The sequence below is a fragment of the Centroberyx gerrardi genome, chromosome 23 (assembly GCF_048128805.1).
Source record: "Centroberyx gerrardi isolate f3 chromosome 23, fCenGer3.hap1.cur.20231027, whole genome shotgun sequence".
Lineage (NCBI taxonomy): Eukaryota > Metazoa > Chordata > Actinopteri > Beryciformes > Berycidae > Centroberyx > Centroberyx gerrardi.
The window spans coordinates 20058653-20079030 of record NC_136019.1 but is presented as its reverse complement, the minus strand read 5'-3'; the positions used below and the strand labels follow the sequence as shown (position 1 = coordinate 20079030).

Here is a 20378-nt window from a genome sequence, read left to right as displayed (position 1 = left end):
CCCGTTCTCCCAAAAACTTGGTATAAACCTCAATTATCCTCACCCACAAAACTCACTTCCATCCCTCTGTCTGCTCTCCCAAGGCGATGACACAATGACAGGTGATGGAGGGGAGTACTTGAGGGCCGAGGACCTCAGGGAGCTGGGAGACGACTCCCTGCCTGGACAGTACCTGGACGGAATGAACTACCTCCGCTTCAGCCTGGAGGGGGGACGTACTGACAGGTAAATCAAACCCAAGCTCAAGAAAAGCTTTGTTCCTTCTTGCTTATGCACTCTCAACAAACTCCCCTTCTGATACCATGTAGCCTACCAACCATATAACTTGATGCCATGCTGACATTGATAATCTTGTTTCTTCAACACAGTCTCACAAAATTTCATGAAATGAGCAAACTCTGAAATGCAGATTACGTGAAGATCGTGTTCCTTCACCATGAATGGATTACATGACAATAACACAAATTGGACACAGCATTTTCATGTGTTTGTCATGTGAAAAGGTTAGTTAATGACTAAATTTAGGCAAGTAAAACAACTCATGTTAAGGTTAGGGTTAACAATAGGGTTAGGCAACTAAAACTTTGGTTAAAGTTAGGGGTAATGCTTTGGTCATAAGGAAAACTTTTGCTGAAAATGAAAACTTCTCTCTCACGGTATAAAATAAAACGCACCTAGGTCATCAGAGTTGAAGGTAAATTAATCCGCCCATCCACCCCCCCACCTCCACCTCCACCCGACCTCCACCACCTTACTTCCACCACTCTATTTCAATGTCTATCGACTGCCTGCTTCTAGTCGTGTCTCCTCCACGCAATCCTTTGTGGCGGGGAAACATGTTTCTTTTACATAAGCATAAGCACATAAGCATTTTACTTACATTTGAAGACATCGTGGTCATTTCACATAATCTTGTGAGACCAGGTTGAGTTTCTTTGTTGATCCTGTTCCTCTGTAATTACTGTCAAATTATTACTGTTTGTTGTGGATGGCTGATTTACGTGAATTTTACTCTTGAGGACAGTAAACTAAACTAACAAACTGTGTGTGTTTGTGTGTGTGTGTGTGTGTGTGTGTGTCTACGCAACCACTCCTGCTCGTGCTCCATCGTTTCCTCTCTCTGTCTCCCTTGTCATCATGCCTACATAGTCGAATGCAAAGGTATGTGCTGAAGCTGGCCTAACGTTTGGCCTTTATAAATCATCAGCACTAGCTCAGTAGCCTGTGTAGCAAAGTCTCACTATGTGTGTTAGAATGAGTCCGCTCATTTAATAACATTATTTTTTCCTAGTGTACGTTCCAACTCTGCCAGTCCAATACATTTTTTCCATTGTAGTGGTGTGATCCAGGCTAGGAAATTAACTTAGTTCTGTAGAGGGCTTCCTGCTCACATGAACCAACGTGCGAAAGGTATTTGGAAGTGTTTATGAGGCGATTTATCTTTTTATCTCTTTATTTATTTAAGTGACAACTTTCACACACGTTCACGCTCTCACCCTGCTTGTATAAATAGATTGTCCTGCTTTACAATTTTCCATGCTTTTTTTTCCAGGGGCATTTTATTTAATACACCCCTTATCCCAATTTCTGGGACTAGTTATAAGCTTTCAGTGGTGAATTGTGTGGCCACTATTCCTCGTTAATTTCCTACCCTGGTGTGATCTGTGTTGTTTCCATGACTGGCTCCATCAGCCTCACCCCCCTCTCTTCTTCTCTGCTCCAGTTCAGACAGATCCTTCACCCCCACCCACCACAGCTACTACTCCCCTAAACATGAAGGCATGATGGATGAGATGCTCACCAGTCACCAGGTACAGTATGGGGCCAGGGCTGTCACAGCTGAAATAGATTTTTCATTCATTCTATTGGGATTTGTTTTATCTTCGTGAAGCTACAGTTAGCTACAGCCTGGAGCAGTAACATAGCTATTGATTACATAGTAATCATATCATTGATCAACACTACACTGGTAGTATGCATGACTAGTAGTTAAAGAATAACTAAATGCCAAACCCAAATCTGTGTAAACCCTGATATCTAATGGTAAACAGCATGCTACTGAAATGGCCATCTGATGTCTGATGTCACCTTCTTCTTAGAGTACAACAGGTGGTGACATCATCTGGCACCAAAGATCAGCCAATAGCAGATGGCAATTTCAGTAGCATGCTTTTTACGTTTAGATGTCAGGCTTTACACAGATTTGGGTTTGGGGTTTAGTGACTCTATAACTATACTTAATCATTGTATCAGTTAATTGGCTAATTAGCGTCCATTTACTATGTTATTATCATCCTGGGTTTCAACGGAGAGTTTAAGTGTCCCATGATGATCTAAATACTGTTCCAGGCTTTTCCACCCTGACAAGAATGCAATTCTGGGTGGAGACACCGAATACTTAAATTTCTTTTGGAATTTGAGGGCAAGAAAACGGTTGCATGTAAAGATATTAAATGTCGAGACATCAGCAACTTCAATCAGTAGCGGCACGCGGTAGCTAGTCGTCGTCTAACAAGAGGGTCTTTGTGGGACGGCAGGTTTCGTCGCTCGCCAGGGAAAACGAGAGGGATTCGTACCGGCTGAGCTGGGGCACAGAGAACCTGGACAACGTGGCTTTATCCTCCAGCCCCATCCACTCTGGGTAGGTACAGCCGGCTGGGAGGAAACCATGCAGCAAACATGCCAGGAAACGTACATATACCTAGTACAAGACCTCATACTCTTATGTATTGAACATGATGTGTAGCAAATGGAGAGAGGCTGAAACGCATTCATTGTTTGAATACATATGCATACACACACACACATTTGAATCACACACAAACACACACACACACACGCACATCTAGTAATGATATTCATGAATATGCATAATCACAATTAACCCACTCTTATCGAGGCCCTCATAGCAGAGCTGTTATCAGGTGCTAAGTAGTTAATTCTACTCAATCATACTATCAGTTAATTGGTTAATTAGCCTCCATTTACTAACCCTGTCTCTAGCTACTTCCCTAATGCTTAATGTGCTTTCTCTCACTTGGCAGCTGTTACTGGGAATATACTGGACCCCTACAGCTCACATAAAGATATTTAGTGTGTTATTGTTTTGGAACAAAATCATGACCTCTTGTAATCCGCCTGTAATCCTCCTTTTTTAAGCAGCTTTAGACAGTAAAACAAGTATGTAATGAGTAAGATAATGCTTATTTGTCACTGACGACGGACTATGAGAGTCTTCTGGATGTTGTTGTAGTATCATATAATATGCATTGTGATACATGGTGGGTGTAGTGTTGTCACCGTACCAGAATTTTCACTTGAACACCACTACTAATTTTAATATCTAAAAACTTGTTACTACTACCATCCCATGACAAAGTGACCAGTATTGAAATTGTGGTTAGCGTGACAACACTAGGTGATCGGGGCTGGAAAATCTGAGTCTTTGATCAGAGGTTGCTTCCAAAACACAGTTATCACTCATACTCTTTTCTTTATTCTGTATTTCTCATAATTGCCCTGTTCTTTCTCTCTGTCTTCTTTCGCTTCTGGTTGACTTTTTCTTCCTTCCCGTCTGATGTGGTTGTTGTTTTTAGCCGTTCCTCTCCGTGCCCTGATCATGGAGACCACAGCAGGTGACCCTCTGCACCTTGGCTTCATCATTGTCCTCCTCCTCCTCCTCCTCCTCCTCATCTGCATTGTGCTCTTCCTCCCCTCACAGTGTGCTCTCCCGGTGGAGAGATGTTTGTGTTTGTTTGTGCCACTGTCCCTTCACCTACGTCGCCTCATTGTATCTTTCTCTTTGGGGTTTGCTAGGTCAGTTATACCTTTTCAGTCCGTCTCTCTAGCTTCTACTTTGAATTTGACTGGAATCAATAGGACGTGGCGTATCATTTTAACCTGAAAATTAGTAGGTCAAAACGGCAATCCTCGCTTCAAATGTCATATCACAGAGGTAATGTGACAGATAATGTGATATGGCAAGTTAAGAGAAGCTACCACTGAGTTGTGGATTTCAAGGAATAAAGACAAGGCAACCCAAGAGATGCCAAGAGGTGGCAAAGGTTAGGACATACTTGTTTATTTCACAGAATGTCTTGTGAATTGTGCATTGCCACTAACAGATGTCTATCATTGTTCCATTTTAGCCCTGAGGGACTCTTTGGCAAAACACAATATCCAAGTATAATATAGTGTACCATCAAGGACAATCACTTTAGAACTCATCTCCTTGTATTTCCTCAAGCAAACAATTGTCTCACTTCCATCAGATTGATGTATTGTCTTTCAATCAGTTGACAAACTAGAAAAGTTTGTCCTGTTTGCTTGCCATATTGCGCAAAGCCTCTGTGGCTTGTTTCAGTCATGGAGGGCAAAAGGCTGCCATGTTTGTCGTCTAACAATTTTGCTGGCCATGTTGCTGAATTCGATAACAAGTGTTTTTACGTCTCTGTGTGGTTTTCACATTGTGTTGTTTGCATTACTGAAACCACTACAAGGGCATCTTGAGCTAGAATTAGGTATGGTATCATATTATCACCTCATCACACCCACAACCCCCCTCATTGAGATCTGTGATCCATGTATATATTTGTCACTTTGCATGGGGTATGTGCAATGTCAAGGACATCTTAGTCTCAGGCTATGAAGTCAGTTTGACCTGCTTTACACTTTCTATGAAGAAAGCTTAAAGCAATACACCAAGATTTTTGGAGATTGACCTGCTCAGCTTCCCTGTTAAGTGATGAGAAAATAGACGCCATGCTTCCTCGATAGATCATTGGCTCCGGTGCTCCATGCTAACACTTTAGCAAAGGCTATAGGTTGAGTGATAATAGGCTTCATGCTATCACTTTAGCATACACTATGTTGAGGGATAGTAGGCTCCATGCTAACACTTTAGCACACACTATGCTGAGTGATAGTAGGCTCCATGCTAAAACTTTAGCATATACTATATTGAGTGATAGTAGGCTCCATGCTAACACTTTAGCATATACTATATTGAGTGATAGTATAGGCTCCATGCTAATACTTAAGTAAGAAGACTGGCCTCATTCACAAACTGTAAAAATGAATGATGTAGCCAGGTTTATTTTGGGAACTATTTCAGATGAGCAACCATGTATTCATCCACTGTGCAGTGATTTTTAACTGTACACAGTCTCCCATCACTCTCCACCTTCACTTCCTATGGAAAAAAGTAGTCTCTGCTAGTTTAAAAAGTTACATTAGTTTTGTCTACTACACAAAACTGCCAGACTTAGTCGCAAAATTGCTTACCATTTAGCTTTAGAGCTGGCACAAGTTCTCATTTTCTTGCATTTGAGATCATGCTAGAGGCCTACTAGCTCAACATAGTGTATGCTAAAGTGTTAGCATGGAGCACCAGAGCAAACAATCTAGTTGATTTAGGTGTCTACTTTCCCATCACTTAATAGTTAAATTGACCAAGAAAACTCCCCAAAATCCCCCAAAACTTTATTCCTTTAACTCCTGTAAGCATTTGTCTCCGTATCCACTGCTCTCCTCCTCTTCCGCCTCAGCTTCCTGGTCAGCTTCATGGTGGACGCCAGGGGCGGAGCCATGCGCGGCTGCCGGCACAATGGCCTGCGCATCATCATCCCACCCAGGAAGTGCAGCGCGCCCACGCGGGTGACGTGCCGGCTGGTGAAGAGGCACCGTCTGGCCACCATGCCCCCCATGGTGGAGGGCGAGGGCCTGGCCAGCAGGATCATCGAGGTGGGGCCCTCCGGAGCCCAGTTCCTCGGGTAATACTGCAGCATGGATGGATGGATGGAGGGATGGATGGATGGAAATTAGGGGAGAAGGGAAAGGACACTGTAGGAATGTGTAGAGGGAGGTAATAAAGGAGACACTGAGTTGAAGGGAGAGAAGGGAAGGGTAGAAGGAATAAAAGAGTGTAGCATGCAGAGACTAATGGAGACACTGAGTTGAAGGGAGAGAAGGGAAGGGTAGAAGGAATAAAAGAGTGTAGCATGCAGAGACTAATGGAAAGAGAGAGGAGAGAGAAAGAGAGGTTCCACCACCTGCATGAACTATGAAGAAGTAAGAAGAAATAAGAGAAACGTATCTTCCTAAATTCAAACTAAATATGTAGTATTTTTGAAAACCTTTCCCCAGGCAAAATATGTATTAACTTCAATTTCAGACAGAAGGGACATTAACAATGGAAAAATAAGATGAATATCATATGTCCTTTGATTAATTAATCGATTGATATTATTGGACCATTTGTTGTTGTTAATGTCACACCGTCATGATTGCTAACTGAATCTGGTTATGGTTATAGATTTTGTTTTGGCTTTCATATTTTCAAGTACTTTCATATTTCATGCCAATAAAGCACCTTCAAATTGATATTGATAAACTGAACTGAGAAATGTGAGAGGAAGAAAAAAGAGAGAAAGGGGTCCAAAAAGATCTTGAATGAGAGAGAACGCATGAGAGGGAATGGTATCAGCACAGGGTATTGATAATAGTTTGTATTTCTTTTAATGAGAAGCTCACAACTTGCTGCCCTTCATATTTTTCAGATTAATTTACCCCTGCCTCTGCCTTACTAAAACTGTTTCTATATCTGCCCTTGCTTTTTCCCAGCGCCAGGGATCTGTCAATCTTTGCTCTTCAGCATGCCTTGTTTTCTTTCATAACAGCTGCAGTCTAACTCTTTACAACCCTCTCCCTCACCCTTGAGAAAAAGCTATTTCGATTAACTCCGCCTTCAGTAAATCGCACCATGATTGATTTGATATGTAGCCTGATATCTCCGCTGCACTGCCCTCTGCTGGTAATGTTTGAGATAGCATATGAAAACATTCATGCTAGGGTTAGACCGATATATGGGTTTGCCGATATTTCATGCCGATATTGGCTTTTAATGAGAAGCTGGTGAATATTGTTTAGTATTATTATTTTTAGATCAGATGTCTGATTTAAGAAATAATCAAAGAGTAGCGCTCAAAAGTCCATTACAATTATTCAATAAACTTAAAGCAGTAGGAGGGGAGCAGGTAAACAATCGTTTTAGGCAAAAGTCTTCTTCAGAAGAGTGTGTGTATGTTGTTCCCCTGCTGCTGCTTTTGAGTGCTACTCCCTATTTCTTTAATGAGTTGTGCTTGATGGATTCAGCACCAGCTCCTTTTGGTTGTGTGCAAAGTTTTTGAATATTTATACCATAAATCATTCCAGTGTGGTATAGGAGGATTTTACTCAACAGTCTGTAAAACCTGCAATGAAACCTGCTTCACCCTTCCTTAAGGAACTGCTAACCCACCTGAAAGAATTTCACTAGTCTGGGATTCAATGGAGAGTTTTACAGTCCCATGATGGTCTACATACTGTTTCAGATGCGTTTTCCTCATAGATGCAGAAATATTATAATTTTTTTTTAAGATATTGAATGTTGTCGTAAAATTGTACTCATATTTAAATCTGCAGCTTCAATCCAAAAATATCTGGATCGTTATCAGTCTTCAAAAACCCATACTGGTCGAACCCTAGTTCATACAATAAACAGTATAGCGTCTTTTTAATCGTGCCCAAAGTGTTACAGATGAGTCCCCAAGGTTTCTCTCCTCTTGCACCCAACCCAAACACTGTGTGTGCTCTTTCTTCCTCACTGCTGCGTATGGACGCTTGGTCGATCACACAGTAAACTCCACCTCCCCACCGCCCCTCCACCTCTTAATGAGGGCGAGAGTTTGGTTAGCCGAATTCTCCAGCTCGGCCCGCCGGGGACAAAATTCCTCGGGTAGGGGAAAAAAATCAAAAATCAACAGTAATGCATATGAAACAATCCATGGATGCCGGTCTTAGTATTTTCTTTTACGAACCCTTCCTTTTGATGTTATGTTTTGTGGTTTTTATGCTCCTATGCCCTGTGCTAGCGTCTTGTGCCGCACTTTGCCTGGTAGTTTTTGCACTCTAGACATTACATGGCTGTAACATTACATTGCTGTATCTGTTTCTTTCAGTCCTTCTTTTTCTGCCTAGCCCTTTCCATTCCTGTGTTTGGCTTTGTATGTTTTAGTGCTCCCCGTTTGTGTGATGGTTTTAGTTAAAGGATAAGTCCTGTTATTTTCATGTGAGGTTTAGATGGTTCTTTGGCCTGAGAGTAGTTAAGGAACCAGATGAAACTAGAATGCATGGTTTGGTTCTCTGGTAGTAGCCACACAAATCATGCAAATAGTAGCCACCGCTAATGTGAAATGAATGGGAGACAACTGTGATATGTCAGTAATTCTTGGTGAAAACACCTTAAAGGACTACACCGACTTTTCGGGAAAAAATTACCTTTTACATGTTACAATAGAAGTACCACCAAATCATCTCTTGCGTCTCTGGTAGATATCTCTATCCTGTGCACTTGCTAATGCATTAGCATACAGTGCATTAAGTGCCCACTGGCGACTAGCATTGTCTCATGTAAGAAAATAGACCTTTTAATAATGCAGAGTTAGTGTTTTCTGCCAATCGTCTTATCACATGGTAAGTTAGCCAATGGGCCAATTTCCCAATAAGTCTGTGTAGTCCCTTAAAGCTGCACTCGGCAATATTTTGACGTAAAAATACATCCATCTTATAAGTCTAAATCACAAATTAGGTCTGAAACAGAGAAGAGTCTCGCATTCCCACTAAATGAGACCCTGTGGATTTGCCTGATTTTCCCAAATAAATTTTAAGGTGTCGGGTATGGTCACTGATTATAAATCTTCTCAGTGCACAGGAAGTGATGAATCAAAATTTCTAAGCAAAATACAAAACTTTTTTCTAAACAGCAGCAAACTAACACCAGCATTTCCACCAATTTAGGTCCAAGGACTTCACAGTTTACTGGCATCACATGACGTGATTTCTAGGTAATGAAGTCCTTCAAACTCAAAATTTCAAAGAGTTATCTCCCGCTGCCACTTGGAGACGCCAAAGTGTAAAGTTGCCTAATGCAGATTTAAATCATCGTATATCAAAGACTTTATTATATACTCTCAGGCCAAAGAACCATCCAAACATCACATGAAATATCAACAATTATCCTTTAATGGCTGTGTTTGTCCCTTGGTGGATGGTACTCAGTTTGGCATGCTTCCGATAGACGTGTTGTAGCTAGATTGTTGTGATTGTGCACGTCAGGTAAGTGTTAAGCCTGATGAATGCAAACACTGGGGCTGTAGTAAAGACCACCTTAGTTGAGTTCAAGTTAATTCCAAGACCAGGTCCAGCCAAGTTCTAGTCAAGCCCAGGCCCAAAGGAGGTCAAGACCAAGTCAAGACGGATTCCAGAGCAAATCAAGTCTTAAGGATCAACAGAGATGCTTAAATTGTGTTGGGGAGAAAATAAACAAAGGTGGACCAGGTAGAGAAAAATGTATTCTGAAAATTTTTAGATAGGCAGGAAGTCAAGTAAAGTCAACAAGTTAAGTCAAGTCCACAACCAATAATGGCCGAGACCAAGACGAGGCTGAGTCAAAATAGGCCAAGCCTAAGATGTCTTGAGACTCAAGTACTACAGCCCTGGCAAGCACACACACCTATACATACACAGTACACACTTGCTCACGCTGCCCGCCCTCTACCCCTCCAGTCCGGTGATTGTGGAGATCCCCCACTTTGCCGCCCTGAGGGGGAAGGAGAGGGAGCTGGTGATCCTGAGGAGCGAGACCGGAGAGAGCTGGAAGGAGCATCACTGTGAACACACCCAGGAGGAACTCAACCAGATACTCAACGGCATGGACGAGGGTGAGCATCTGATGTCATCAGCGCGAGACGCCGGAGTGTCTCTGGGGAGGTGGAGCGTCGCACTTGTAAATCAAATCAATTATCGAATCGAGGTTGATCGGATCTCACCTAGTTGCCTTAATTTTTCAATAATGGAGGATGACTGAATTTCACTGATTTTCTGAGATCTGATTGGAACTATTGGAAGGGACAGCTTGGTCCTTGCCTTTTAGTTATGCTAAAAATGTATGATCTCAGTGTAGAATGCTGACAAGCATGAGGAAAAACTGCTTATGAGCCGAGCAAAATAGGTCAAAACAGAACATTTTAAATAATCTGTTCATACTATCACGAATGTCCTTAACAAACGCTCAATGGTTCCCTCCTCTAGAGCTGGACACACCGGAGGAGCTGGAGAGGAAGCGCATCTGCCGCATCATCACCAGAGATTTCCCACAATACTTTGCGGTGGTGTCGCGCGTCAAGCAGGACAGTAATCTGATTGGTCCTGAGGGAGGCATCCTGAGCAGCACTGTCGTGCCCCAAGTCCAGGCAGTTTTCCCTGAGGGGGCTCTCACCAAGAGGATCAGGGTCGGCCTGCAGGTAATGGACAAAAGCATGAAGAGGCATAGCCTATGGTCATGCAAATGATATTAGGTGCAGGGTCTTTCTATAGCTTAGGGATTAGTCAGTTGACACCCCTGGTGCAAAGTGCAGTGCAGCCAACATTTTGTTCAGGCAACCATCTTCAGTGCATGACTGTAGCTTAGATGTTAACCCCCTTTAGGATTGCAGAAGGTAAAAAAAAAAGGTGCAGATGACATATTAAGACACTGTAACATACATTTCTTGCCTACTCTCTGTACTCTCCCAGGCCCAGCCCATGAATGTGGATGTGGTGAGGAAGATCCTGGGCAACAAGGCCACCTTCAGCCCCATCGTCACCCTGGAGCCCCGCAGGAGGAAGTTCCATAAGCCCATCACCATGACCATCCCCGTCCCCAAGAGCAACTCAGACCCGGTGGTCAACGGCTTCGGAGGGGACACCCCCACCTTACGACTGCTCTGTAGTATCACTGGTGAGAGAGCAGACCCACACACACACACAGACACACAGGCATCCATGCATAGACCAACGCACACACAGACTTGAATGTCTTAATTTTGTGTTTGTGTCCATTTGCAGGTGGAACAACACCCGCCCAATGGGAGGATATAACAGGAACCACGCCATTAACATTCATCAATGACTGTGTCTCCTTCACCACCAATGTGTCTGCCAGGTACCACAAAAAAATTTGTTAAAGTAGTTTGTGACATCCCACTACTCTAATGATAATTGTTGCAGTCCTATCTTTTGCTCATTGAAAGTGACTGAGATGCACCAACCGACAAATACCCACACTCACCATTATTTTCCGATCCTCCTCTGCTTTCTAGGTTCTGGCTGATCGACTGTCGACAGGTCCAGGAATCTGTCAACTTCTCCACTCAGGTGTACCGGGAGATCATCTGTGTCCCCTACATGGCCAAGTTCGTCATCTTTGCCAAGACCCACGACCCCATCGAGGCCCGCCTGCGCTGCTTCTGCATGACCGACGATAAGATTGACAAAACCCTGGAGCAGCAGGAGAACTTTACCGAGGTGGCCCGCAGCCGAGACGTAGAGGTGAGGACACGAGGAGGGAAGGAACCTATAGAGGAGGTGTGATGGACAGAAGGATGTAGGTATAGAGGATGTGGAGGGGACAGCAGAGGAGCTTAAGAATTTCACAATGGAGAAAAACATTCAAAAAGGGACGAATACAGGCTTTGCAGTTATGTCACAAATCTCGTAGCAACCATGACTGGCACTATCATTGGAGAAGGCTAGGCACAAATACTGGCTAAATTAGTTCCAAATGTAGTAATGTAGGTTACTGTGACACAGTAAACTGTCTTGTCTTTAGCCCTAGTCTCTGCTTCAAAACACTCTGATTTGTAGCTTGAGAAGAGTCAGCTCAGTTAACCTGAGCAAACTGTTAGCTAGCTGACTAGCCAGCAACTTTAGCAAAGCAACCGATGTTAATGTTAGCATGCGAGCACCTAATAGCCACTACTGATGCTAGCTTCTACTAGATGTGTGTGCAAATCAGATGTGTTACGAATAAGACAGTGATGGTTAGCTGACAGGATCATCATCATCAACCTTTATTTAAATATCTTCCCTTTATTCTTTCTAGGTCCTGGAAGGCAAACCTATCTATGCAGACTGCTTTGGCAACCTTGTCCCTCTCACCAAGAGTGGCCAGCACCATCTCTTCAGCTTCTTCGCCTTCAAAGAGAACAGACTAGCACTCTTCATCAAAGTGAGCAGTGTTACTTATTTGTTCATTTCACACACAAAGAGACACAGAGTTTCTTATTTCACTGCAACAAGTATCAAAGAAAATTCATCATATCACATTTCCCTCATTTTATATAATGCTTTGATTTGACTTTGTCCTAACAGTTGACTGACATGTTGATTATTTTCCTGACTAATGCTGAGCTGCTTGGCTGTTGTAGATCAGAGACAACACTCAGGAGCCATGTGGGCGTCTGTCCTTTATGAAAGAACCCAGAAACTACAGGTCACTGACCCCAAATGCCATATGCAACCTCAACATCACTCTCCCATCATACTCCAAGGTAAGGCAGCTACATTGTTGTTGTACTCTTCAATACAGGAAGCTTTGTGTTCAGTATCTACCGGCTATCTACCGGGTATCTAGTTAGTTCCTGTAAGTACGACTGGTTGTTGACAGCTTTAGCTTCACATTTAAAACAGTTTAATGATTGATTATTACTGCACAGTAGTTGCCAAAACATAACGTCAGTTCTTTTCTACTCTATTCCTAACTATAAATATTTTTTCTTATATTAATGTTGGACATCTTAAGTAGCGAATTGTGCTAATACTATGAGCAGCCAACATTACTGCTTTATAGAGCCGGTCGCTGCTTTATTGTGAAAATTCCCTTTCTACATGTAGAACAATCTTTAAAGCTGCACTAGGCAGCTTTGCATGCTGGCGGCCACAAATGGCAGCAAGAGATAACTGTTTGAATATTGCAGACTTGAAAACCCAGTAAACTGCGCAGAGCACGCTCATGTTTACCAACCTGGCCGGCCTGTGGTTGTTTTATAGCAAAGGATGTGAGTCCAGCTTTCTCTGGACAGAGCGCTCACTCACTGCTCGACTCATAACTTCCTTTAGTCGGAGAAGATTTCCTGCCAGTGTCCACACCTGATACCAGAATTTAATTTGGGCAAATGGGGTGAATCTACAGCATCTCAGTTAGGGGAGATGGAACACTCTTCTCTATTGCAGCCCCGCTAAAGACGGCTGTTTTTCTACATAAAAATCTTGCCTAGTGCAGCTTTAAAGATTCCTCTGACCCTCCCTGAAATCCCACTGACTGACCCTCTTCATTGCTTTGATAACCATGCTTTGCCACCTCTCTGTTTTTTTCTCCCTTCATTCTTGCTGTCTGTCTGTTGTCTCTATCTGTACATCTTTCTGCTTCTCGCTGCTTCTTGCTCCCAAAAGGAGTCCGATTCAGACCAAGAGCAAGAGGAAGAGGTAATGGCAGCCTCTGCTTCCCCTCCCTCCCAACTAACTAGCTCTGCTGATGTATCCTGTCCACTGTTAGTCTTCACACCAGGCCTGAATTAAACAAAATTTTGACAAGTAGTCATATTTTATGTGTATTTTATTTTAGATGTATTTGGGGTATTGTAATAGATGAGATGGTGAATTGTCAATTGCAGAATTCATTTTAGCTGTTGTGTAATGTGTGTCCTTACTGTCCTTTTCCTGAAGTAGCAAATAAGTAATTGTGGTGGTATATGGCATGCACAATGAATGAAGCATGATTAACTGGGAGTGTATTTTCTTTATTGTCTTTACAGACCAGCAGAACGCTAGAGAAATGTAAGACATTTATTCTTTTTTAATATTCTTTACTTTTCTCAATAAATTATACTAAAACACTTGCTATTCTATAAATATCTATTTAATTTTTATCTGCACTTCTGTATTAATCAAGCTAATATGACAATAACATTAATCTTGATTTTCTCCATCATATTATATATAATGATGTGTTATTGTGTGACTTGCTAGACTAATATTATAGAGAGTGTGCAGAGGAATAACCAGACTGACACATTAAACACCCAGCTTCACCCTCATTAGCTAAGCTGTAGGCCATATGCATCTCAAAGCCCTTTAAGTTCCTTACTTTTGTCTTGTCACAAAAACAAAAACGGCAGAACTTGCACCATGTCAACATTATGTTTTCTCATGAGGCTTAACTTCACTTTCTACTTTCCTGTTTTATCATTTCACACCTGCCTCAATGTCTTCATTTTAACTCTTTCCTCGCTGCCCTGTAACTGTAAATGTTTTGAGATTGGATATAGGGAGAAAGAGTTAAACAGTACCATCCACGTATGTACATGAAAAATAAACTCATAAACAACTGATGTTTATGTGACAATGAATTAGTCCTCCCCCTGCTGTAGTTCTTTAATGTAGTGGCAAAGCAAAAAGTAGTCCACTACCTCCTCCCAAACCAGATCATTCCCTTCCTACCCTCCTTGCCTTGTTCATGAAGTGATGTGATAATTACCCCGATCCTCCTGGACATCAAATAACAATTGGCCAAATATACCCTAGCATAAAATTAACCCTCACAATCAAAATAAAAATCTTTGTATACCTGAAACATACATACATGGAAGTATTGTACAGATTAAAATTCCATGTATGCATTTTCAGTTTTTAAGGTATGCTTAATGTAGATAAAAATGCATACATAAGTAGTAGCTGTGTAAAAGGATCAAGAACTCACCACACTACTGAATGTGAATATATTAACAAGCAACTCTTGATCATGAGTACCACATATCTTCTATTGGTAGATTTTAGTAATTCACTAAACTTTCGACTCACTCCATTCACTCTTCACCAGGGCTTTTCCGTCAACACTTCCCTTTGCTTTGCATGGAAATAACTTGCCTTACATAAATATGTATGCGTGTGTTTGTATGTCCGTATGTCTGTTTGTATGTAAAGTCTTTGAGAGTTCATTTGGCTCTTTTGTTTGCGTGCTTTGATTTTGGGATTTCCCCACACAACACCATTTGGTTATGGTTTGGTACACTGTGTTACTTGTGTTATGATTTCATTTTCTCTTTAGTTATATTTAAAATGTGTAGTTAGGCTGAACATAGAGGGGATGGTAACGGGAATAAAAGACTGTCCCTCCCTAGCAGATATATTTTAGAGCTTTAATTTCCTTGAGTTGTCTCTTTCACTAGTGCTCCTGATTTAAATCCTTGTAGTATGTAGACAAGTAAATGGTCTGCTTTGCTTAGTATGAGCAAGCACAGTAAATCATTGTATGGTGTATAAGTTGTTATCACTGGCTTTCTTTGAAAGAGGCAACTAGCATTCTCAATTGTTTTCAAACCATTTTTTCCCTTTGATTCCTTAGACATGAGTCATACATCCGAGCAATCTTGAGATATCTTAATGTTGCTATTCCTTTGTTTGTGTCCCTTTTTTCATTGTCCTTGTTGGTTTGCTGATATCTGGTTTTGCTCATAGTTTGTCTGGTAAAGTTTGGTAAAGTTTTTTCTTAAGTATTTTAGTTTTGTTTTGGCTTTTTGTCATGTGAGTGTGGGTGTGCTGAGTCGGTGTATAAGCAAGTTATTTCCTGCTCATATCCTTTCCCATTGTTATTGTTTAGTTGGCTTTTGCTTTACCACATTATGTGCCCCAAAGACACATGAGAGTAGAAACCCAATTCCTCTGATACCCTGATGTAGTATCCATTGTGAGCCTGTTGTCCTATGATCCCTGACAGTGTGCTCCGGTCCTGTCCTGACCACATTCTCCAATGTCTGTCTCCTTTCATTTCAATTTTTGATTTTCTTTACACCTTACTTGTCCTTCTTCCATTTGGAAGATGAAGAGACGGAGACATCAGTCCTGAAATCAGAGTTGATTCGAGAACCAGACCTTCTGTCCGACGTGTCAGAGATGAAACAAGACTTGATCAAAATGACTGCCATCTTGACTGCAGACTCTACAGAGAAATCCACTTCCTTAGGAGGGGGTGGTCTAGAGAAAGGGGCTGAGGAGGTGTCTGGAGAGCCATTAGAAATAATGGAGAAGGACTTAGAGAAAGTCAAAGAGGACTTAGAGAAAGTCAGTGAGATATTGAGGAGTGGAACTTATGAGGGTGAGGTGGCAGACGAGGCAGCAAAAGCAGCTAGAATGGCGGAGGAGTGGGTCCTCCTCTCAGACAGTGAGATAGAGGAGGCCAAAAAGATGGCAGCCTTAGAAACCCAAGAACCTATTTTACGTGAAAGCAGAGCTAATAAAGGGGCTCCCAGACCCAAAGCTATAAAAGACAGTGGTGACCTCAAAGAGTACCTCCTGGATACACCAGTGAGCTCTAAAGCAAAAGCTAAAAAAGAGCCAGTGGTCCAAGAAAAATTCACTGATGTTGTTCTACGCAAAAGTGCAAAACCAACTACTTCAACCAAATTGCAGGACAAAACCACTGTTGGCGATGTCAAAAAGCCAGTCAGGAGGAAGGGGAAGGACCAGGGGCAGGCAGAGGAATCTACAGAGGCAGGTACCCTCCTAAGTGTGCCTACAGCTCCTGCCCCAGTGTCACCTGTATCCCCAGTGGTTGAAGAAACTCCCATTGGGTCAATAAAAGACAAGGTCAAAGCCTTACAACAGAAAGTGGAGGCAGAACAAAAGAGCAAAAAGGTCACTGGAAGCAAATCTTCACAATTGCCTGTTATGAGTAAACCCTCTCCAAAAGCCAAAGAAAGCCCTAAATCAAAACAGGGCCCCCCTAAGTCCCCCAAAGCTGAATCTGAGAAACTTGAGGAGACCATGTCAGTTAAAGAGCTGATGCAAGCCTTCCAAACGGGGCAGGACCCCTCAAAGAGAAAGTCTGGGCTTTTTGAACTCAAAACATCTACTGTGGCAACATCAGAGAAAACTACAAAATCACAAACCATCCAGTCAAAATCCATGACCAAAGCAATAACCTCACGTGTCTCTCAAGAACGAGAAGTATCTTTGGACTCCAAACCTCGCAAGAAAGAGACCACTCAACAAGACAGAGAGAAAGAAACAAAGTCCATTGCTGCCGCCCATTCAGAGCTAACTGAAACTGTAGACTTTGGAAGTGGTGGCCTTGATGATAGCTCTGATAGTTTAAAACATGAGGGTGTGGCAGACTCACTAAGTGCCAGTTCTGGAGATGGAACCCCTCATCTGAGCTCTGAGGACAGTTACAAGCATGAGGGCTTAGCCACTCCAGGCACAAGCCCTGAAAGTCCATCTCTCTCTCCCAAAAGTGGACATCAGACCTCTAAAACATCAGTCAAAAGAGAAAGGAAAGACAAGGAGAAGTCTGGAGACTCTGGTGTGGGGACCATCGGTGACCAGCTGTCTACAGAATTGACCCTCCCTGTCTCTTCCAGTGAGGCTGCAGATGACCCCACCACAAGTGAGTCCATATCTGTTAGGAGGAGTGAATCTAAGCCATCTAAACCTCGAAAGCTTACGAAGAGAATCTCAGAGACCTTAGAAACTTTTCTTAGTGATGAGGAGAGCCCTGATGGTCAGCTAGCATTATCTTTAGCTGGTTCTCCGACCTCTAGATCTTCTCAGCATCATGGAAGCTTAGAGCTGCCTTTAAGACAACAAGACTCAGATGCCCTCAGTCCATTAGCTGATGACTCTTTGACAATTAGCCACAGAGACTCTCTAGAGGGTAGTCCTCTCATGGAAGAAAACTCCTCCCATAAGTCCCCAGACTCTATTGAACCCAGCCCCACCAAGGAATCACCCTGTCGTGACTCCTTAGAGAGCAGCCCTGTAGAGCAAAAAAGCCAACCAGCCTTCCCACCAACACTAGGTCAGCCCACTATATCCTCTAGCCATCCAGACCCCTCCAAAGCTCCAGAATTCCCCCAAGATGCTTTGCGTAGTAGGCTGCTTCGAGACCATGAGGCTAGTGCTGATGATGACAGTTGTGAGCAGACATCTCAGATGACAAGTTCTGGTAAGAGTCCCCTCTCCCCTGATACCCCTAGTTCTGAAGAGGTAAGTTATGAGGTAAACCCCAAACCCCCTGACAATATGTTCCTCTCTGTTCAATCCAAACCGGCTGTCATCCCCGAAGACCCAGAAGAAGAGGACACATCAGAGAGCTGTGAAGCTCAGAGAAAATTCACTCCAGAGGAGGAGATGTTTAAGATGGCAGCCAAAATAAAAACATTTGATGAAATGGAACAAGAAGCAAGGAGCAAACAGAAGTCTAGGAAAGATATGAGTCCCTCAGCAGATCTCGAAATAGGGGATGACAGCTGTAAAACATTAGAGCCCACAAGTGAGAAACCTTCACAGGGTGAAAGTGGGCTCACTAGACCCAGAGAGGATTCAGAGTTAGCTCTTTTTGTTGATCCCCATATTAAAGTACAACCTCCCTCTCCTTTTCCAGCAGGTTTGCATGAAGGATTCCACAGCAAAGAGGTCAAGAGCACAACTACAACAGCCAATGTCACTTCAGAGGGACCTCACTCTGTCTCAGACCAGCATTATTCAAAATCCAAAGGGAAAACTGAACAGGCACAGAAAGTTCTGCCATGTGTAATGGCTGACAAAGACAATGTTGCCAAAATGGCTGCTGTCTCATCAAGCACTGCAAACATAACAGATGAGCAGAAGGAGGAGAGCTTGAGGAAATCAAGGGAAAACAAAGGAGATGGTGGGGAAGGTCAAGAGTTAGGTGTTGGTAGTCTACAGCCTGGTGCGGTAAAACCAGGCAGCAATGTAACAGATGAAGTGAAAGGAGATCAAAAGGGGAATACAGGCGCACCAGAGGCTGGACTTGGTGCTCCTACTGTTATTGGACAAACAAAAGAAATGTTCAAACCAGAGGTCTGTATCTATGATGACACAGAGGAGGATGATGAGGCAGTGGAACCTCCCAGAACTGAGTCAAAGGGTGTCACTGCAAGAGCAGAAGCTGACCCCTGGACTGCCATGCGGGAGGATGATGCTGCTTTTGCAGCTCGAGTCAAAGAGGAGGAACAGAAGATACTGAACTTGATGGTGGACCGTCAGTCTCAGCAGGCAACCCCAGACACAACACCTGGTAGAACTCCTACAGAAGAGAGCACTCCTACCAGTGAGCCCAACCCCTTCCTATTCCAAGAGGGGAAGCTCTTTGAGATGACGCGGAGTGGTGCTATTGACATGACTAAGAGGAGTTATGAAGAAGAGGGGGGTGGCTTTGCCTTTTTCCAGATAGGTGAACAGCCTTTAGAGGAGCATCTCTCAGAAGAGGCCAGGCAAGAAGGTAGGGGATCAGTGGCTGAAACAGAGGTTGGCCTCAATCTAACATTAGAGATTAAGACTGAGGAAGATGAGAAATCAAAAGAAACCACTGATTCTGAGCATCAATCCCCTGTTGAAGGGGATCAGACAGCCTCAAAAGCTGATGCCTCCAAATCTAAAATTCCTAGAATGGGCATTTCAGCCTCAGCCAAACCCACAAAGAAAGATCAAACATCTCCTGAAGGTCCAGAGGCCAAAACAGATACAACTTTAGATGAAGGCTCCTTAGATTTAGAAACTAGTTCCTCTGACCCAATGATAACGAATGTACAGACAGCAGAAACTACAGTCACTAGATCTGTGTACTCTGAGCAGGGCCAAGAGTCCTCTGATTCCTCTCCAGAGGAACCACAGTCAGTGATAGAAGCCCCCAAACCAACAGGAAAGTCCAAACAAACTGCTCCCACTAGTGTAAAAAAGACCCCAACCAAAACCCAAGCTAAGTCTCAAGGTCGGGGTAAATCCACAACCTCCTCTCCATCCCATGCAACTCCCTCTACAGCCACTCTTAAAAAAGAGGCCTCTTTCACTGTTGAGTCTAAATCCAGAATTCCCATCAAGGCTAGCACTCTCAAGCCTGATTCTACAGTCAAACGTACTGAATCCACCCAAGAAAGAAAGCTTAAGGTCCCTGTAAAAAAGGACTCAAGGAGAAAATCTGAGACAGATGCAGGTCCCTCTGCGGACGCCAAAACCAAGACACCATCTTCCAAAGCCAAGAGCTTCTGTGAGGGGGAGTCGACTCGGCCATCTGCTAAAAAGGAACAGGGTCGTCCCTTGAGTGTAGAGTCAGCAAAGTCTAAAGGCTTCCAGTCCAGACTGCCAGTCAGAGGCAAAGCTGGTCAGCCATCTCACACATCAACCCCCATTAAAGAGAAAAGCGAGCCACGCAAGCAATCCATTGAATTCTTTGAAGAGATATGTGATGAAGCAGCAAAACTCGTGGAGAGATTGGCACAGGCAGAGAAAGACAAAGAGCAAGAGGCCGCAGCTGCCAACTCGGATGATGAGAGCAGTCTCATTGATCCATCGATCATAGAAAAAGAAACTTTCCCTGAAATGCAGTTCCCTCCCTCAGGAGACGTCTTTCCCATTAGACCACTGTGGGATGACCCTGTTGAGACGCAGATGCAGCGAATCCCAGACGATAAAGTCCGAAGTCAAGGTATCCCCCCACCTCACGG

The 20378-nt window shown here is 43.1% G+C and overlaps 1 protein-coding gene across 1 annotated transcript in view; it reads left to right on the top strand.

The window, feature by feature from the left end:
• The window catches only part of ank2b (ankyrin 2b, neuronal), a 116949-nt gene that overhangs the window by 73921 nt on the left and 22650 nt on the right, over positions 1 to 20378 (top strand). The window contains exons 25-41 of the mRNA XM_078281767.1: positions 84 to 225; positions 1150 to 1161; positions 1724 to 1811; positions 2538 to 2641; positions 3597 to 3635; positions 5547 to 5771; positions 7676 to 7774; positions 9604 to 9758; positions 10129 to 10340; positions 10612 to 10816; positions 10924 to 11020; positions 11178 to 11406; positions 11960 to 12085; positions 12285 to 12407; positions 13309 to 13341; positions 13671 to 13692; positions 15734 to 20359. Of these exons, the coding sequence (XP_078137893.1) occupies positions 84 to 225; positions 1150 to 1161; positions 1724 to 1811; positions 2538 to 2641; positions 3597 to 3635; positions 5547 to 5771; positions 7676 to 7774; positions 9604 to 9758; positions 10129 to 10340; positions 10612 to 10816; positions 10924 to 11020; positions 11178 to 11406; positions 11960 to 12085; positions 12285 to 12407; positions 13309 to 13341; positions 13671 to 13692; positions 15734 to 20359 (6537 nt within the window). The remainder of the gene's footprint in view (positions 1 to 83; positions 226 to 1149; positions 1162 to 1723; positions 1812 to 2537; positions 2642 to 3596; positions 3636 to 5546; positions 5772 to 7675; positions 7775 to 9603; positions 9759 to 10128; positions 10341 to 10611; positions 10817 to 10923; positions 11021 to 11177; positions 11407 to 11959; positions 12086 to 12284; positions 12408 to 13308; positions 13342 to 13670; positions 13693 to 15733; positions 20360 to 20378) is intronic.